Below are 18,238 nucleotides of genomic sequence, written 5' to 3'. Positions count from 1 at the left end.
GAGGACTGCTCCTACTTTGCTGAGGTTGGAGTGTGCTTCCTCTCACCCTAGTTTGACAGATATTTCCTGCTGACCTTCCAAGTTGTCTTAGGAAGAAAATTGTTTGTCTGTCTTTTTGTGGGTTTTGACTCTATAGCATTAGTTTAAAAGTCATTATTTAAAGATATTTGGAGCATTTTGTGAAAGAGTTTGTTGAATCCCTACCTTTCCTTCATCATCTTGGCTCTGCCTTCCTTAGATGCTTTTTTAAGCATTTATGGACAAATCCTCTCATAGGAATCTGCTAAAGAATATCCTTTTGGCTAAGCAACAATTTACCTTCCAGACTGGAAATATATAGAAATGAGACACAGGAAAAGCATTTAATAGTAAATTCTGTATCTGTGTTTTGGTATAAAATGACTGGAGACTGAAGCAGTCACCATGTAGCCATTTGAATTTCACAGTGCTTTAACTATCTGTCTTCTCATTACCATCATATCAAGAAAGGAAGCATGACTTTTCTTTTAAAATCTTTTTTTTTTCCTCTGAATTTAACTTTGTGATCTAGAGGCACATTAAAATCTTAATCTTAATGCTCATGTTATGTGATTTTATAGATTTGTCTTTTTCTTTTTCCAGGATGAAGTGGCGCATACTCTAACAGAAAGTAGAGTATTAAAAAACACTAGACACCCATTTTTAACAGTAAGTAACCTTAAACAATAAGAATTTCTTTTCATCTTAAAACTATGTTTTAGTGATTATTGTATAAATCAATAAATAGACAAAAATCTATTATTTTAGTTATTCTATTTGCTTAAAGTGAGCTTAAAAGAAGATCAGAGTTTTTCAAAATTTTGGGAACATTTAGATAATTATAGGATCCCACATTTGAAAGGGACCTCTGAAGTCATCTAGTCCATTGAATTTACATGACTTTTCCAATATGTATATATTTTGATTTGTGATCTTAATGTGGTTACCAGAGGTGTGTTCACATATTGAGAATCCTGTTTATCTATAATCTTAAAATATCAAAGAGTAAACTATCTGGGACTTTGAGAGTGTGTCAACAAAAAAATCATAAATCAGAAGTCCACCCTAATTTTGAAAATAAAATTGTAATATATATATAAATAATTAATATTGCCTGAAAATAACCATTATAGGACAAACTTATAGTGATTATGTCATAACTCAGCAGACTATCAAATAGAAAAAATTAGAGATAGGAATAATTGCGATATAGAACAATCATATACCAGGTATAAAACTCTGAGAGAGAGAGAAAAAGAGAGAGAGAGACAGAGAGACAGAGAAAGAGAGACAGAGAGAGAGAGAGAGAGAGAGAAAGAATGTGTGAGTATGTGTATGTGTTTCTGTGACATAACTATCCCTTCAATTAAACTGAATACCTTACTTCTGGATTTCCTATGTAGTCATTCTGTCAGTCATGAAGTTCTGTTTATATTATGAATACAAATAGATACACTGAAACTTAAGAAATTGTTTCCAAAAAATGGCATTTGGGATTCTTTACTTTATGTGAAAAAGAATTTTACAAAGAAGTTTTCCCCCTATATTAATAGACCTATTTTTTAATTTGTAACTTGAACTATGTTAATGTAGGTTATGGCAAAGTAAGGCTGATGTAGGCATATATTTTGTAATAAATCCTTTTGAGTGACAATATTCATATTGTACCAGCGTGCCATACTGGATTCAGTTAATGAACTGAAATATTTAGAGGGAAAAAGTGATATTGAAGACATTTTAAAAATCACACTTAGTATATTTAACTATCGTTTAAGAAAACTTGTCTCTACTGGAATAAAGTGAAAGTTGAAGTTAAAGGTAGCATGTATGAGGATTTTGGGGTCCCACAATTAAGCCCACAAAAATTTAAAATCCTATTAGTATTATATTTATTGTATAGTAGAATCAGAAGTATTAATTATAATTTCTAAGTTTTATTTTTAATTTAAAATTATTATAAGTTCAGAAATAAAGAACTCTTTTTCCATAAATACTCATTGTTGAGCTGGACAAAATTAATCTGGATGTCTCAAGATCTCATCCATGCCCGTGAAATACGATATTAATGAAGTATTTCACAGAATTTTTTAAGCACTTCATAATTATAATGGTGACAATGTGGATCTACATTATGAACATTTTTTTTTCTTTTTCCTTTCAAGTCCTTGAAATATTCCTTCCAGACAAAAGATCGTTTGTGTTTTGTGATGGAGTATGTTAATGGAGGAGAGGTGAGTTAAAGAAATGTGCTTAGCACTTATGTATGTATGTTATCATTGGCATTGTTTTGTACCCAGTTTATTAAAACATAGGTATAACATCTCTTTACCATGTAAATTAAATATAAATCAATATCTCTTACTATTTGATAGTGACATAATGTTTTTTTAAAATAGATTTTCCAGTTGACAGGAAGAGAGAGAATAGTAATCATTTTGTCTTCATGGTCATTACTGCTGTGTTTACTTTTATAGAGTAATTTAACCTTTGTATGAGTGTGTTTCATTTCCTTTATCTCCTTGTGCATTTTCTATTTCTCATTTAAAATAAAACCTATTATTTATATAGTTACTCAGAAATATTTTATACTAGGAGAATTCTAAAATCCCCTATATAGTGTAGTCTGTAGCAATGATGTCAAACATAAAAAGAAAGAGAAGCCACTAATCCATACTTGTAGAGGGCTGAAACTCTTGAGTTATTGCACTGAGGTCGGTTCAAGCACTTAGGGCTAATTACTGATTGGACAATACTCTATGGTCATGTGCTTGGGGAATGGTCCTTCCCACTATCCTGTGCTGGCTCAATGATTGATGTATACAGAGGATTGTAGGAGGGACTAGGGGGTGTAAGATTGGCCAGAGTCACTTTGGCCACAGACGAGGGAGAAGGCGGTCGCAGAGATTCTGCTTCCATCCTGTTCAATCCTGAGTCTAAAGACCAAGAATAAAGACTAAAGACTTTTGCTTATCCTGACTCTGGCTGATTCTGGGGTGTCTGCTAGTGCGGTCGTTACACATACTTAAGAATCTTTGTGGGCTATGTAATTGACATTGTTTAAATCTTAATGCTACCTATGTTTTATTATATTTTTATTCATTTTGTTGAATATTCTCCAAATAAATTTTAATTTGCTTTGAGCTACACTTGGAAGTGTTGTGATCAGTCTGTTTGTTACCTCTTATTTATAGGAATAAATTATGTTTTTTCCTCCAGAAAGAAAAATCCTACCTTGACTTGATAACCTAATTGTCTTCTGCATAGTTCGCTGAATCCATAGATTGAGTAGAAAAATTTTTAATACTTCCTAAGTGCTAATATTATTAATATTACATCATGGGTGATATAAAGATGAATAAGACTAACCTAATCTCACTAATTTAAAATATCAACTAGGAGTGATAAGATGTATACAAACAACTATATTATAAGGTAAAAAGTAATTAGTTCTTTGATATATGTACAAGGAATTTTGAATAAGAATGAGTTAAGACAGAGAGAAACTGGGAAAGAAAGTGTTCATGTAAATATTAGGATTTGAGTTAGACTTTATGGATAAAGTAGTATCTGGACAGAGAAAAAAAGAAAAAATTAGTTTTGCCAAAAGAGTTAATAATGTAAATGAAGGTAAAGAGGTAGCAAAGTGTAGCACACTATCAGAAAACTTTTAGGGATACAGAATTTGAGAAGTGAACAATTCTTTAAATAATACCATGTCTGAAATTATGGGATTTCTCAATGGCTTAATATATAGGAATGAATTGGCCAAACTAGTAACTCTGATCTTATACTGGAATGAAATGAGATACACACACACACACACACACACACACACACACCTGTACATGTATGTGTGTGTGTGTGTGTGTGTGTGTGTGTGTAAAACAGGTAAATACCAAATCAGTCAATCAATAAACATTTTTTAAATGCCTCCCATGTTCCAGGTTTTGAGGTTTAGGTTTTGAGGATAGAAAGGCAAAAATGAGATAGTTCTTGCCTTCAAGAGCTTATATTATATTTGGAGAAATAAGGTATAGACTATAAGACTTGACAAAATTGACATAATTTTGGATTTGGGGTTGTGACATTAGCTGCTGGAAGAATCAAAAAAGGTCTCATAGAGATGTTGGTATTTGAGCTGAACTTTAATAGAGATTATGGATTTTAAGAGAGGGATGAAGAGGCAGTATGTTCTTAGCATGGAGATTAAAACATTGAGTCATCAAGTGCAGGCTGAAGTCAAAAGCTGAACATGTTTTAAACAATAACACTTAAATGTGGTTCAAATCTTAATGTACACTTTTGAATTTGTAAAAGAACTATAATACATTTAGGATATATTCTCATAAAAACTCCAACAGTGTTAATGAAACAAAAACCAGAACATTATTAATGATTGGTCCCATCAGCCCCATTAGATGTTGAAAGAGTAACAATTCCTATTAAAAAATTAGGAAGAAGACTGGTAAACACTCTTGGAACCCATAATAACATGTTGGGATGCTATAGAAATACCTTTGAACAATCAAACATCACTTTATTATACTATACAACAATCAAGTCTCATGAAGAAGTTTGATATTGGATTTGTCAAATATAATCAAAAGGGGCTCATCTGTAGATGGAACCAAAGAAATGAATGGAATCCAAAAGGCCATCATGGGCAACATCCACATAGGCTTTGCCAAAAAATATATTGGTAAAGAAGTGCCAGCTTCTTTATACATACAACTCAGTTGTATTAACTTGCTTATCAGAGTGAAAGGGTTTATGATGACACTTCTATACCAAGTCATTTTCACTAGAAATTAGTGGGATTTAGTGATTTGTATAGATTTTGCCAGGAAAATATTCAGACAAAGGATTTGTACACATAACTGAAGGGTGTAACAATTTAGTGCTTATTGAATAGTTCATAAAATAACTTCATAACTAGATTTATATCTTTGTAGCTTATTTTCTCAAGGACTAGAAATTGGTGAGTCTTTATGCTATAAATATTGACCTCAAAAAATCTCAGAGGACTCAATAAACTTTCCTGGAATTAGATTGTTATCATAGACTAAACTGTTTTTCACAATTCTTCAAGCATATAGTGGATTAATCAAAAACTTTATAAAAGCAATCTAAAGAGTCATAATTTGTATTTGATTTGATTAGAATTTTGCCAAAGAAGTAGAATTCTGAGGATGTATTCAGTGAATCTACATAGTATGAATTTGTTTTTTTGTAATTTGTTCAACTACACAATTGCACAATTGTGAAGTTATTTTCTTGGGTCTGACTCTTCATGAGCCTGTCGATTCTTTGTTGTCGAAGGGATTTTCTTGGCAAAAATACTACAGCAGTTTACCATTTACTTCTCCATTGGATTAAAGCCAACAGGAATTAAGTGCCCTGGTTGTTGTTTTGTCCCGTGTTTTCAAAAAGGACCATGATATTAAGGAGTTAATGCTGTGATGTACAAGTAAGTTACATTTAATTAAGTGAGGGAGGGCTGGGCAAGCCTGCCTCACTTTCCCCTCCAGAACCCCTCCAGGGTTCAGTGGCCAGTGTAGATCAAATCAGACTAGAGATCGCCGTGGTATAAAATGGGTACCCTTGGCCCTTCAGCAGGTCTCAGTTTGACTGAAGCCATACCCATTCAAGGATGAGGCTAGGTAAGAAATGAGGCAGAGAGTGGCCTTTTTCACCTTGTCAAAACAACAACAACAGTAACTCCATACAGATGTGTGTGTGTGTGTGTGTGTGTGTGTGTGTGTGTGTCTGTGTCTGTGTCTGTGTCTCTGTGTATGGGGAGGGGAACCTCAAGATTTCTGGCCAAACAGAAACATTTACTTTTTATATTTACCCTGGGTCAATCAGGGCCCAAATAATGACCAAGTGGGATTTGGCCTAGGATCTTTTGTTACTATACATCTATTAAGGGTCTGAGACTGGGTTTCAACTATATCTACTGAACCACCTAGCTTCTCCTTTCAACATTTTACCACTGCTTTTAAGACTTTGGAGACAACCATATATAGCAAGAATGTCAGAATATTAAGTTTAATATTAATGATAATAGTATAGACTAATAGTGGAAATAGAAGGGCCCTGTCATGCTATGGTTTATGGGATCATGAAGAGTTGGACATGACTGAACAGTTAAACAACAATAAAATAACATATATGCATTTGTAAAAGCATTCACATCTTCCGTACTCCCCTGCCTCATATAATTTACAAACATTGTAATGAAAACAGTAGATAAGAGCAAATAGTCAGTATATTGATATAGATAGAATATGTCAAAAAGTTCATTTGCACTTTCAGTCAACATTAAGTTTTAGCATACAAATCTTTGAGCTTGATTCTGTAGGTCAGATAGAACTAGTAGATGAAGGTGACCCTGATTAATGCTTTGACTTTTCTCCAGACATGACACATGGAATATAAGACGTGCTTGTACATATTATGTATGAATGAATGAATGATGAGAGACCTCCCAATATCCCAAAGTTCACTGGAAAAACACGTTAAAAAACATTTGTAATATCAAATATTACAGTGTTGGATTTAACAGGCTAAGTTAGTAGCTCACATTTGATATTGGAATGAAATGAGACACAGAGATTATTTATCAATAGATTAGTTTATAGGATTTATTGAATAGATTCAGTGTTGGTATACTTCTAGATAGAGCCCATGAGATTGCTAATGATACATGATAATGGCATATTTTTATTATAGTGATGAATGACCAATTCTTTACTACCAGTAATTATACTGGTCCTCAAGGATCTTGGGCTTACCTGATGCAGATTTTGCAAGAAACTATAGAAATTGTGCATTATGTCACTGAGGATCATAAAAATATAACACCTGTAAGATGTTTAAAAAAAAAGAGCAAGAATTTATACCAGAAACTTGTTATCTTTCATAAAACAAGTACATCTTTATACTACAAAATATCAACTTCAAAATATCCTTGAGAACCTAGCAAATAAATTATACTGTTAACAGATAACAAAAAACAAAACTTGCTAGCTATCATTCAGATATAACATTGACCTACATGAATTTTTTAAAAATTAAATGTCTATCACTTTTTAAGTTTTGGACTGTCTTCCTCCTTTCCTTCTGAACTGCACTGAACTGAAGAAGGCCATCATTTGACACAGATTTATAAATATATGTAAAACTATACTATGCATACTTCTGTTAGTATTTTTCTCTGGAGGTGAATAACGTCTTCCTTCATAAGTTCTTTATAGTTGAGTTGAAATTTTATAATATGCAGAATAACTTGGTCATTCACAGTTGTTTTTCAAACTGTATTGCTTTTGCTATATGCAATGTTCTCTTGGTTCTGCTTACATCACTTTTCATTATTTCATGTGAGTCTTTTCATGTTTCTTTAAAACCAATCAGCTCATTATTTCTTACAGTACAGTATCCATAATAATCCTATACTACAAATTTGATTAGTCATTCCCCAATTGATAGGCATCCCTTCAATCTCCAATTCTTTGCCACACAAAGAGACTATAAATATTTTACAGCATATGGGTTCTTTTTCTTTTTTCTCTGCTCACCTTGGGAAACAGATGAAATATATTAATCAAAGGGTAGACACAGTTTTATCATTCTTTGGGCATAATTCCAGAATAGTCTCCAAAATGGTTGGATCAGTTTATTAGCTCCAACAGTAAATTAGTGTCTTCATTTTTCTATTTGTCATTTTTCTTTTGAGGTGTAAGTTGATATCTCAAAGTTGTTTCAATTTGCATTTCTTTAATCAATAATGAGTTAGAATCTTTTTTTTCCATTTGGCTATATGTAATTTTGGTTTCTTCATTGCAAAACTGCCTATTCACATCCTTTATCAATTGGAGAATGACTCATATTCTTATTTATTTGATAGAGCTTTCTATATTTTAAGATGAAACCTTTATCCAAGAAACTATGTATAAAATTTCCCTTAGTTTTCTGCTTTCCTTCTAATTTTTGCTAAATTGGTTTTATTTGTACAAATTTCTTTTAATGCATCAAAATTATCCATTGTGCATCTCACAATGCTCTGTGTAATTCTTGTTTATTCATAAATTCTTCTCCTGTCAATAAGCCTGATACGTGTTGTGTTTCATCTTCTAGTTTTCTTGTGATATTTCCCTTTATATCTGGGTCATGCATCTATTTTACCTTATGTTGGTAAATGGATTCTGCCAGAATACTTTACAATTTTCCAAAAGAAATTTTTTTATCAAGCAGTGTATTCTTATCCAATGAGTATAAATCTTTATATTTGTCAGACACAAGATTGACCCATGTGATTTAAATGGATTTCACCCTATTGAATATTTAGTAATCTCCAAGTAGAATGAAAATTTTTCAGAATTGTTTATTTATTGAAAGTAATCAAAATGATCTAGAGATGGAATAAAGTATATATGGTGACTTTTTCTGGAACAGTTTGTATATGAATTTTACCAAACATGTGATTAGAAGAATGAATGTTACTATTACTACTATTACCACTACCACTATATGACACATATAACACTTTAAAGATTATGAAGAACTTTAAATAAATTGTGTTACTTGATGAACTCATGGGAAAAATATATGAATCAAGAGACCGAGCATGGTGAAGAGCATTTGAATGAAATTCAACAGAGACAGAAATAGGTAGCACAGGATAGGATCATAGATTTAAAATACCACAAGGTAGTCAACAGAGGTAGATTTTATTGTAGGTCCTCTAGGTCCACTTTTAGTATCTATGCGCTTAGCTTATAAATAGCTAGAAAAAAAGATGGGCTCATACATTTTTCACTGAAAAATTATATAAGTTATGAGATACTTCATTTATCTGCACATCCTGTCTGCTAGAACTTATCTGATTGTTTCAGAAAATGAAGGATAGAATGAGGGGAAATGTTATCTTAGATTTGTTTCTTTCAGAAAGATGAAAGTGGTAACTGAAGTCGAATGATGGGGAACCTTGTACCCACAGTACAATTCCATCTTAACTTTTTTGATAAAAGAATATAATATGCCTTCTATTTTAGAAAAGTCAACATGAAAAAGACAAAGAAAAGAAAAGTACAATCTCTTGCTTTAAAATTTTATGAAATCCAATCCCAAATGGGAAAATCCTAAGAATAAAATTCAAAGACAAAACAGGAAACAATTTTATGAAGAAGACAGGGGAATTTGTCTTAAAAGACTAATTTGAAAATACAAAAACTCATATACTGCAAGTTTGACACATTGAATAGTACATAGGACATAGACCCTAGAAAATTGGTATTTGAATCACATCTCTGATAGTTGCAAATGTTTAACATTTCATTTCACCAATTCATTTAACCACCTTCAACTTCAGTTTCCTTATTTGGAAAACAAGAATATTTTCAAAACCTCAGAGGTTTGTTGTGAGACTGAAAGTTTTAATGACAAAATTTGATGAAAATAGAACATTAAAGTATTCTGTTAAAAAAAGAAGAAATTCGCCTACCAACTAAGATTGTAAAAAGATACATGGATTCAAGATCAGGTAACAGAATTTAAAAAGACTGGGATGGTTCTGTAACCATATCAGAAACATTGAAACTCGAAATGAGGTTAGGTTAGGAACAAATGCTTTTTTAGCAATGGAAAAGGGTTTTTTGTGGGTGTTTGTTTTTTTTTGGGGGAGGATGCAATAGGCAAAAGAATTATCAAAAAGGGGAATAGGTTCACGTGCGAGGTAGATGGGACAATGATAATGACTTCTCTTTAATGTTGATGTTTTGTTTATTTCAGCTTAAGAATAATTTTTGGACTAGAAATAGCAGAAGAGAAATGGCTAGTACAAAGTTACATGTCTGGTAGGTTAGAATTTTGTTACTATTTTTTTTTCTAGCTCTTTAAAATAATTTTTTGGCAGTTTCATTAATATGGCACTGAAAAAGCAGACCAAATTAGATTGAATTGTCATTTTTATTATTTTAGCCCTGCCTACCCATGAGCAGTTGATATTTTTTCAGTTGTGTAGATCTGATTTTATTTGTGTGAGAAGTATTTTGTAATTGTTTTCATGTAGTTCCTGGGTTTGTCTTGGCAGGTAGACACTCAAATATTGTATTTATTTTATTTTGTTTACCGTTATTTTTAATGGAATTTTTCCTTCTATTTCTTGCTGCTGGGCTTTGTCAGTAATATATAGAAATGCTGATGATTTGTGTGAATTTATTTTGTATCCCACAACTTTGCTAAACCTGTTAATTGTTTCAAGTAGGCTTTGGATGATTTTCTAGGATTCTCTAAATATAGCATCATATCATCTGCAGAATGATAGTTTTTTTTCCTCATTGCCTAGTCTAATTCCTTTAATTTTTTTTCTTTTCTTAATGCTAAAGCCAACATTTCTAGTACAATATTGAACAATAGTGGTGATAATGGGTATCCTTGTTTCACGAAACCCTGATCTTATTGGGAATATGTCCAGCTTCTTTCCATCACAGTGAATGCTTGCTTATGGTGTTAGATTGATGCTGCTTGTCATTTTAAGAAAAACATTCTTTATTCCTATGCTCTTTGGTGTTTTTAATAGGGATGAGTATAATATTTAATCAAAAGCTTTTCCCGCATTTATTGAAATTATCATATGATTTCTGTTGGTTTTTGTTATTGATATGGTTGATCGTGGCAATAATTTTCCTGATATTGAACCAGCCCTGCATTCCTGGTATAAATTCCACTTGGTTATAGCATATTATCCTGCTGATAACAAGTTGGCACCAACATGTTATTTAAAACTTTTGCATCAATATTCATTAGGGAGATTGTTCTATAATTTTCTTTTCTCTGTTTTGGCTGTTCCTGCTTTATATCAGTACTATATTTGTGTTATAGAAGGAATTTGGCATGACTCATCCTTTACCTATTTTTCCAAATATTTTACATAATATTGGAATTAATTGTTCTTTAAAAATTTGGTAGAATTCACTTCTAAATCCACCTGGCCTTTGACATTTTTTCTTAGGGAGTTCATTGATGGCTTATTCAATTTCTTTTTTCTAAAATAGGTCTATTTAAGTAATTTATTCTTTAGTTAGTCTGGGAAATTTGTATTTTTGTATGTATTCATCCATTTCAATTAGATTTTGTCAGATTTGTTGGCATACAGTTGAACAAAATAGCTCCTAATTATTGCTTTAATCTCCTTCATTGGTGATAAATTCATCCTTTTCATTTTTGATCCTGGTGATTTGGTTTTTTTCTTATTTTTTTAATTAAATTAACCAAAGCTTTATTTTGTTGGTTTTTTTCATAATACTAATTCTCAGTTTTAATAATTAGTTTGATAGTTTTCTTATTTTCAGTTTTATTAATCTCTCCCTTGATTTTCAGAATTTCCAATTTAGCACATAATGGGATTCTAAAATTTGGTTTGTTTTTTTTCTAGCTTTTTTAGTTGGATATGCAATTCATTGAACTCTTCTTTTTCTATTTTGGTCATATAACTATCTACAGATCTAAAATTTCCACTAAGAACTGCTTTGAAAATAAAAATTTAACATTTAAAAAATGAAAAAAAGTTCTGCTTTGACTAAATCCCATAGGTTTTGTTGTGTTGTACCATTATTATTATTTTAGATGAAATTATTGTTTCTATGATGTGTTGTTTGACCCACTTATTATTTAAAATTAAATTATTTAATTTCCAATTGGTTTTTAGTCTATCTTTCCCCGGCCCCTTACTGAATGTAATTTTTATTGCATTGTGGTCCGAAAAGAAAGCATTTACTATTTCTGCCTTTGTGCATTTGATTATGAGGTTTTTATGTCCTAATATATGGTCAGTTTTTGCATGGGTGCCATATACTGCCGAGAAAAAGTTGTGTTCTTTTCTATCCCTTTTCAGTTTCTTACAGAGATCTATCGTATCTAAGTTTTCTAAGATTCTTTTAACCTCCCTAGTCTCTTTTTGTTTATCAGATTTTGAGAGGTGGAGTTTGAGATCCCTCACTAATATAGTTTTGGTGTCAATTTCTTCCTATAACTTGCTTTAACTTTTCTAGAAATTTGGATGCCATACCACTTGGTGCATATACATTTGGTATTGATACCACTTCATTGTCTGTGGTAGCCCTTAATAAGATGTAGTTCCCTTCCTTATCTCTTGTACATCTGACTGCCAAATCAAGTATCCCAATCTTCCAGAAGCAAATCAATGCCATCCTGCAAAAACAAGTATTCTGCAATGTAGTGGTTTCTGGGCTCCAATCTTCAGGAAGACTTCTTGCCTGATAAGAATGAACACAGTGCCACCATATCCATCGAGGTCCTTTCAAATTCCTTTGCCAGTACCAAGTAACCTTGACCTAAATGTTTTTGCTCCTGTAGAACATGCCTTATTCCCCGGAGAAATACTTCAAGCTTCCTTCAATTGATGTTTCCTTTGATCTGGGATAATTTGGGTAATTCCTTACCAAAAAGGACTTGGAGAAAAAGCAGTGATATTGAGGCTAACCCACAAGAGCTCAAGACAAAGAGAGGAAGAAATTATAACAATAAAAATTTAGACTTAATATAAAGAAAATATTAAAGCTAATCAAAAAAATGAGCTGATTTCGGAGGAATTAAGTTTCTTGAAATTAATGTCTTTGTTCTGGGGGCAGAGCCAAGATGGCAAGAGTAAAAAACTGCTTCACATTTCCAAGTTTCTCTTGAAAAGCACATGAAAAAGCCTCTGAACAGTATGATGGAATGAAACCACTCTCCAGCTCAAGAGTGATTGGAAGGACTTCAAGAAAGGTCAGTCTCACTGGGATCAAGGGGTGCTCAGTCCAGCTCAGATGGTGTCTGGCAAAGCCAGTGAGAGGATCTTGATCACAGCAGATCAATAGCTGAGACTCTCAGGCCTGGCTCAATAGCAGAGCACAGCAGTGCAGTGGGGAAGCCCCCAGGTACAGCACAGAAAGCAAACTGCCAACCTGGGGAACCAGGCTGTTGCCTAGAGAGAGCAGGTAGGGCTATCCTCTGCTATGAGCAAGACACCAAATCCAAGGGGCCCCTGTGCTCAAAGTTATGGCTCAGAGATGCACAGAAAGCTTAGAGTAAGGCCCCCTTTGATACAGGAGCAAAGCTTGACCCTAAAAGTCACAAAATGGGACAAAGGGGAGAGAGAGAAAGAAAATGAGCAAGAAACAGAAAAAAACCTAAACCATAGAAAGCTACCGTGGTGACAGGGAAGACCAAAGCACCAACTCAGAAGAGGACAAAATGTCCACATGGGAAATCGCAAAGGATGATATGAATTGGTCTCAAGTTCAAAGAGGCTTCTTGGAAGTGCTCATAAAAGATTTTAAAAGGCAAATAAGAAAGTCAGAAGAAAAATTGGGAAAAGAAATGAGAGGTATGCAAGAGAGAGTCAACAGCCTGGAAAAGGAAGGACAATAATTCACTAAAGAAAACAATTCCTTAAAAAATACCATTGGCCAAATTTAAAAAAAAAATCCACTCAAGAAAACAACACCTTCAAAAGTAAAATTAAGCAAATGAAAAAAGAGGTACAAAAGCTAATTGAAGAAAATCACACATTTAAACTACAACTGGGCAAATGGACTAATGACTCTATGAGATATCAAGAATTGGTCAAATAAGCTAAAAAGAATGAAAAAAATTGAAGAAAATGTAAAATACCTCATAGGAAAAACATCTGACATGGAAAATAGATGCAGGAGAGATAACTTAAAAATTATTGGTCTATTACACGAACTGATGCTCAGTGAAATGAGCAGGACCAGGAGATCATTATATACTTCAACAACAATACTATATGATGACCAGTTCTGATGGACCTGGCCATCCTCAGCAACGAGATCAACCAAATCATTTCCAATGGAGCAGTAATGAACTGAACCACCTACACCCAGCGAAAGAACTCTGGGAGATAACTATGAACCATTACATTGAATTCCCAATCCCTATATTTTTGCCTGCCTGTATTTTTGATTTCCTTCACAGGCTAATTGTACAATATTTCAGGGTCCAATTCTTTTTGTACAGCAAAATAACGTTTTGGTCATGTATACTTATTGTGTATCTAATTTATATTTTAATATATTTAACATCTACTGGTTATCCTGCCATCTGGGGGAGAGGGTGGGGGGTAAGAGGTGAAAAATTGGAATAAGAGGTTTGGCAATTGTTAATGCTGTAAAGTTACCCATACATATAACCTGTAAATAAAAGACTATTAAATTAAAAAAAATTATTGGTCTACCTAAAGCCAGTGACAAAAAAAAAGAGTCTGGGTAACATTCTTCAAGAGATCATCAAGGAAAACTACCAGTGAGGGACAGAGCCACCAACTGGTGTCTAATTATTCTTGTACAAAGTCAGACCATGTCGTTGAATCACTTCTTCTCCTAGTGCTCATGTGACCCTTTTTTAATACTTCGTTCAACTTGTTTAGCTTGATCCTTTTCCCAGTGTCTTTTAGCCCTATTTGTTTCCTTATTCTGACCTGGACTAAAAAAAGCACTATAATTTTCTTCTTAGATTTCCTTATCAGGACTCAGTTATGGTATTTTTTCTAGATCTTTGTGGAATAGTTGTGTGGGAGAGCTCCACTGTATTTTTTTTTCTGTTACTTCTTTTTGGATGGTCTACCTTAATTGTGTTCTTAAAATCTATTATTGAGTTTCATTTATACTTATGCTGGCTTCTTTAAAAGAGAAAAAAACAAAAAAACCAAAAAACCCAAACCTCTCTCACCGTGCCCACTTTTGGGATTTTTTACTCCTTATTGGAATTTCTTTCCCGTTGTGTCTTTAGAATTTTATTCTTTCATCCTTCCTCATTAGTCTCCCAATAGAATTTTATGACACACTCTTCAAATCAATTGTTCCAAAATCTAAAATGTTTGACCCTGTGTTATTATTTTAATCTGTGATTGCATAAAGGCATAATCAGATTTTCTAGAAAATTTGCAATTTTTACAAAGCCAGGAGGAATAGCTACTACATTGGGTAACAAATCAAGATACCAAAGGACCTGTAAAAATTAGAACAATGAAATGTAAAGGAAGTAAATAAAACCTAGCATTTAGGAGTTTTAAAAAGTCAATAACAACTAACATTTACGTAGCACTTTAATATTTGCAAACAAAAAAAGATTTGGTTTTTTGTTTGTTGTTTTTTTTTTTGGGGGTTTTTTTTTTTTTTTTTGATCCTCACAATAATCTGTTGTTCCAATTTTACAGGGGAGAATTCCAAGGTCTAGAGGTTAAGTGCTTTGCTTATGGTTGCACAACCAGTATCTGAGGCAAGATTCCAATTCAAGTTTTATTTATTCCAAAACCAACTTTTTTATCTATTGTGACAGCTTCATTAAAATAGTATACACAATGAATATAGAAATGTCAATAGAAAATATAATTATAGCTACATAATCAGAAATAAATACTATAAAAATATTACTTAGTATATGTAGACTAACTGTGGTATATAAATATAATGGAATATCATTGTGTTGTAAGTGTGATGCATGTGATGTATACAGAGCATACAGAACATGGAAAGATGAACATCATGTTTTGCAGAGAGAAGTAAGGTATCCCCAGGAAACAACATACACAGTCTCGATAATAAGGTAAATAGAAAGCGCAAACAATAAAAAAACAAAAGGGAATGCTGCAAAATTATAGTTTGAAAGAAGAGAGATAAGTACATATTCCAGTCCTTTGGCAGAGGGAGGGGATCCACAAGTGTTATACATTTCACATATTTTTTATGAATATTCAATATATTGATTATTTCTTCTGGATTTTTTTCATTTATTTCCCTCTCTTTTAAAAATTTTTTGGTATATGGGGATGGCTGGAGGAAATTGTGGTGATATAAAAAAAGACATCAATAAAAATTAATTTAACAGCAACTCCCACAAAAAGACAATGGATAGAGTTTTGGACTTTGAATCAGGAGAGTTTAGGTTCAGATCATGCCTTAGTGAGTTATTAGTTGTAAAACTCTGGACAAAGCACTTAACCTCTCTGAGGTTCATTCTTCTCATCTACTAAATGGAGATAGTATCTACCTTGCACAGTTGTGGGGGTCAAATAAGGTAACATATGTAAAATACTTTGCAAACCTCAAGCCCCATGTAAGTGCTAGTTATTGCTGTTATTATTATCAACAGCAGCAGCATTATTAAGATGCTGCTCAAATACGTATGTATGTATGTGTGTGTGTCTATATGTGTTTGTGATTGTGAATATAGGTCTCTTCCATCATTGCAGTTAGAATACTAATACTATGGGTGCAAAATATTCAGTATAATATTGAACTTGTTTGATGTATTGGTTAGTTTTACTGAATTTCAGTTTCTCTTTTTTTATTTCTTGTTACAAGGAATAACTGTTAGAGGGAGATGAGTAGAAATATATAAGGAAAGGAGAATTGTAAAAACAAAAGATTTAAATAATTAAAAAAAAACTTGAAATAGTAGTCTAGGTAAAAAAATTGATCAAAGTGGCGAATTAGGGTAGTAACAATGGATGACAAAAGGTGATAGTTTTGTTAACAGGACTAGGAATTTGTAAGGTAGATTCTGGGGAGAAATATGAATTCCTTTATTAACATGTTGAATATAGAGTATAGATGAAGATGTCTAGCAGACAGCTGGTAAAATATAACTGAAGTCCGAGATGCTGGATGCATAAATTTGAAAGATTTCCTTATAGAGATGACATGAACTGAGATGATTTCAAAGGTCAATCACTAAGTGTAGAAAGACAGAAGAGAAACTCACTTAGTGCAAGACCATTTCAGGATGACTGCTTAGTGACTACAAGTTAGATCATTTAGCAAAGGAGAATCACAATGAATTGTCAGAAAGGAAGGAGAAAACCATGTCATAGAAAATTGGAAGAGAGGTCGTTTAAGTAATTGGGATGGTTGATAATGTAAAAAGATGCAAAGAGGTTAAGTAAATTGGGAACTGAGAAAAGGCTTTTGGATTGAGCATCTAAGAGGTCATTGTCAAACTTTGGAAGGAGCAGTTTAGTTAAATGCCAGGAATTGAAAAGTGAATAGAAGAAATGATTCTTGAAGTTTGACTCTGTAAGAACAGAAATAGTTTGGTAGCTTGGCTGTAAGACACATCTAGTGAGGATCTTGAGTAGTAGAGAAAGGAGTTTGGACTCTATCACATAAGCAATAGAGAGAAAAAAAGGGGGCTTTTGATACCGAGACTGGCACACCCCTGCTTTTAATCTGGTAGTATAAATAGGATAAACTGAGTAGGAAGAGAGTAGAGGCAGAAAGACAATTAATTATAAGGGTGGGCTTTAAATTTTTTTTTAAGAATTTAATGGGGGTAGAGTACTTAAGAAAGATGATGAACCTATAATAACAAACCATACATTGAGGACAGTGAGCTAGAGTATATGGAATGGAGATAGGCCAAAAAAGCAGAATGATAGATGGTATGAATATCTTATAGCCGAAGATGCATATATGATCTTGGGAAACGGATCAGGAATGAAAGTCAAGATTTCTGAGTCATTTGATTAGAGATTGTACTTGAAGTGATAGTGAGATTCCTTAAGAAGTTATGGTTAAGGACCACTTTTCTTGAGGGAATAAGCAGAAGCTCCAGTGTATAGGTCTGAAGTCTGGGAAACTATTATTTCTGAATGCAAATCTGGCCTCTGACACTGTATGTGGGTGTGGGTATGACCCTGGGCAGATCACTTAATCCTGTTTGCCTCAGTTTTTTCATATGTAAAGTGAGCTGGAAAGGGAAATGGCAAACTCCTCCAGAATCTTTGCCAAGAAAAGCCCAGATGAAGGCAAAAAGAGAAGAATAACAGCAAAAAGGTAATGAGGAGATAAGACTGGTAAAAGGGAGAGAGGAGAAAAAAAACCAGACATTTACTGTCCTCAGAAATGTGGAAAAGTCAAGTACCAGAATTTGGTGGTGAGCAACAATGAATCTGCTTTCTTCAGTCAGCTTTACTTCAATGATGTAATGATACTCTTGAGCCTGGACTCCCCCTTTTCAGCTGCTCTCAACTGAACTTAAAAGTAAGCAGCTTTTCTTATTTTTCTCTGTGTTCCATTTGACTGCTTCTCTTCTTTGTTGGCTCCTACCTTCATCTGCTTCTGGCTTTCATGTGCAACATCTAATGCAAGATTCTATTCGCATTCTTTGACATCTCTAGTCAAATTCATGTGTATAATGG

At 33.1% G+C, this 18,238-nt stretch overlaps 1 protein-coding gene across 1 annotated transcript in view; it reads left to right on the top strand.

Annotated features, from left to right (window-relative positions):
* The window catches only part of AKT3 (AKT serine/threonine kinase 3), a 414,439-nt gene that overhangs the window by 287,421 nt on the left and 108,780 nt on the right, over window positions 1–18,238 (top strand). Inside the window, exons 7-8 of the mRNA XM_031968694.1 lie at window positions 622–687; window positions 2,181–2,249. Coding sequence (XP_031824554.1) covers window positions 622–687; window positions 2,181–2,249 — 135 coding nt within the window. The remainder of the gene's footprint in view (window positions 1–621; window positions 688–2,180; window positions 2,250–18,238) is intronic.

The sequence above is a fragment of the Sarcophilus harrisii genome, chromosome 4 (genome assembly GCF_902635505.1).
Source record: "Sarcophilus harrisii chromosome 4, mSarHar1.11, whole genome shotgun sequence".
Classification (NCBI taxonomy): Eukaryota; Metazoa; Chordata; class Mammalia; order Dasyuromorphia; family Dasyuridae; genus Sarcophilus; species Sarcophilus harrisii.
Note: the sequence above shows the minus strand (reverse complement) of the source record. Positions and strands in the feature narration are given on the sequence as shown.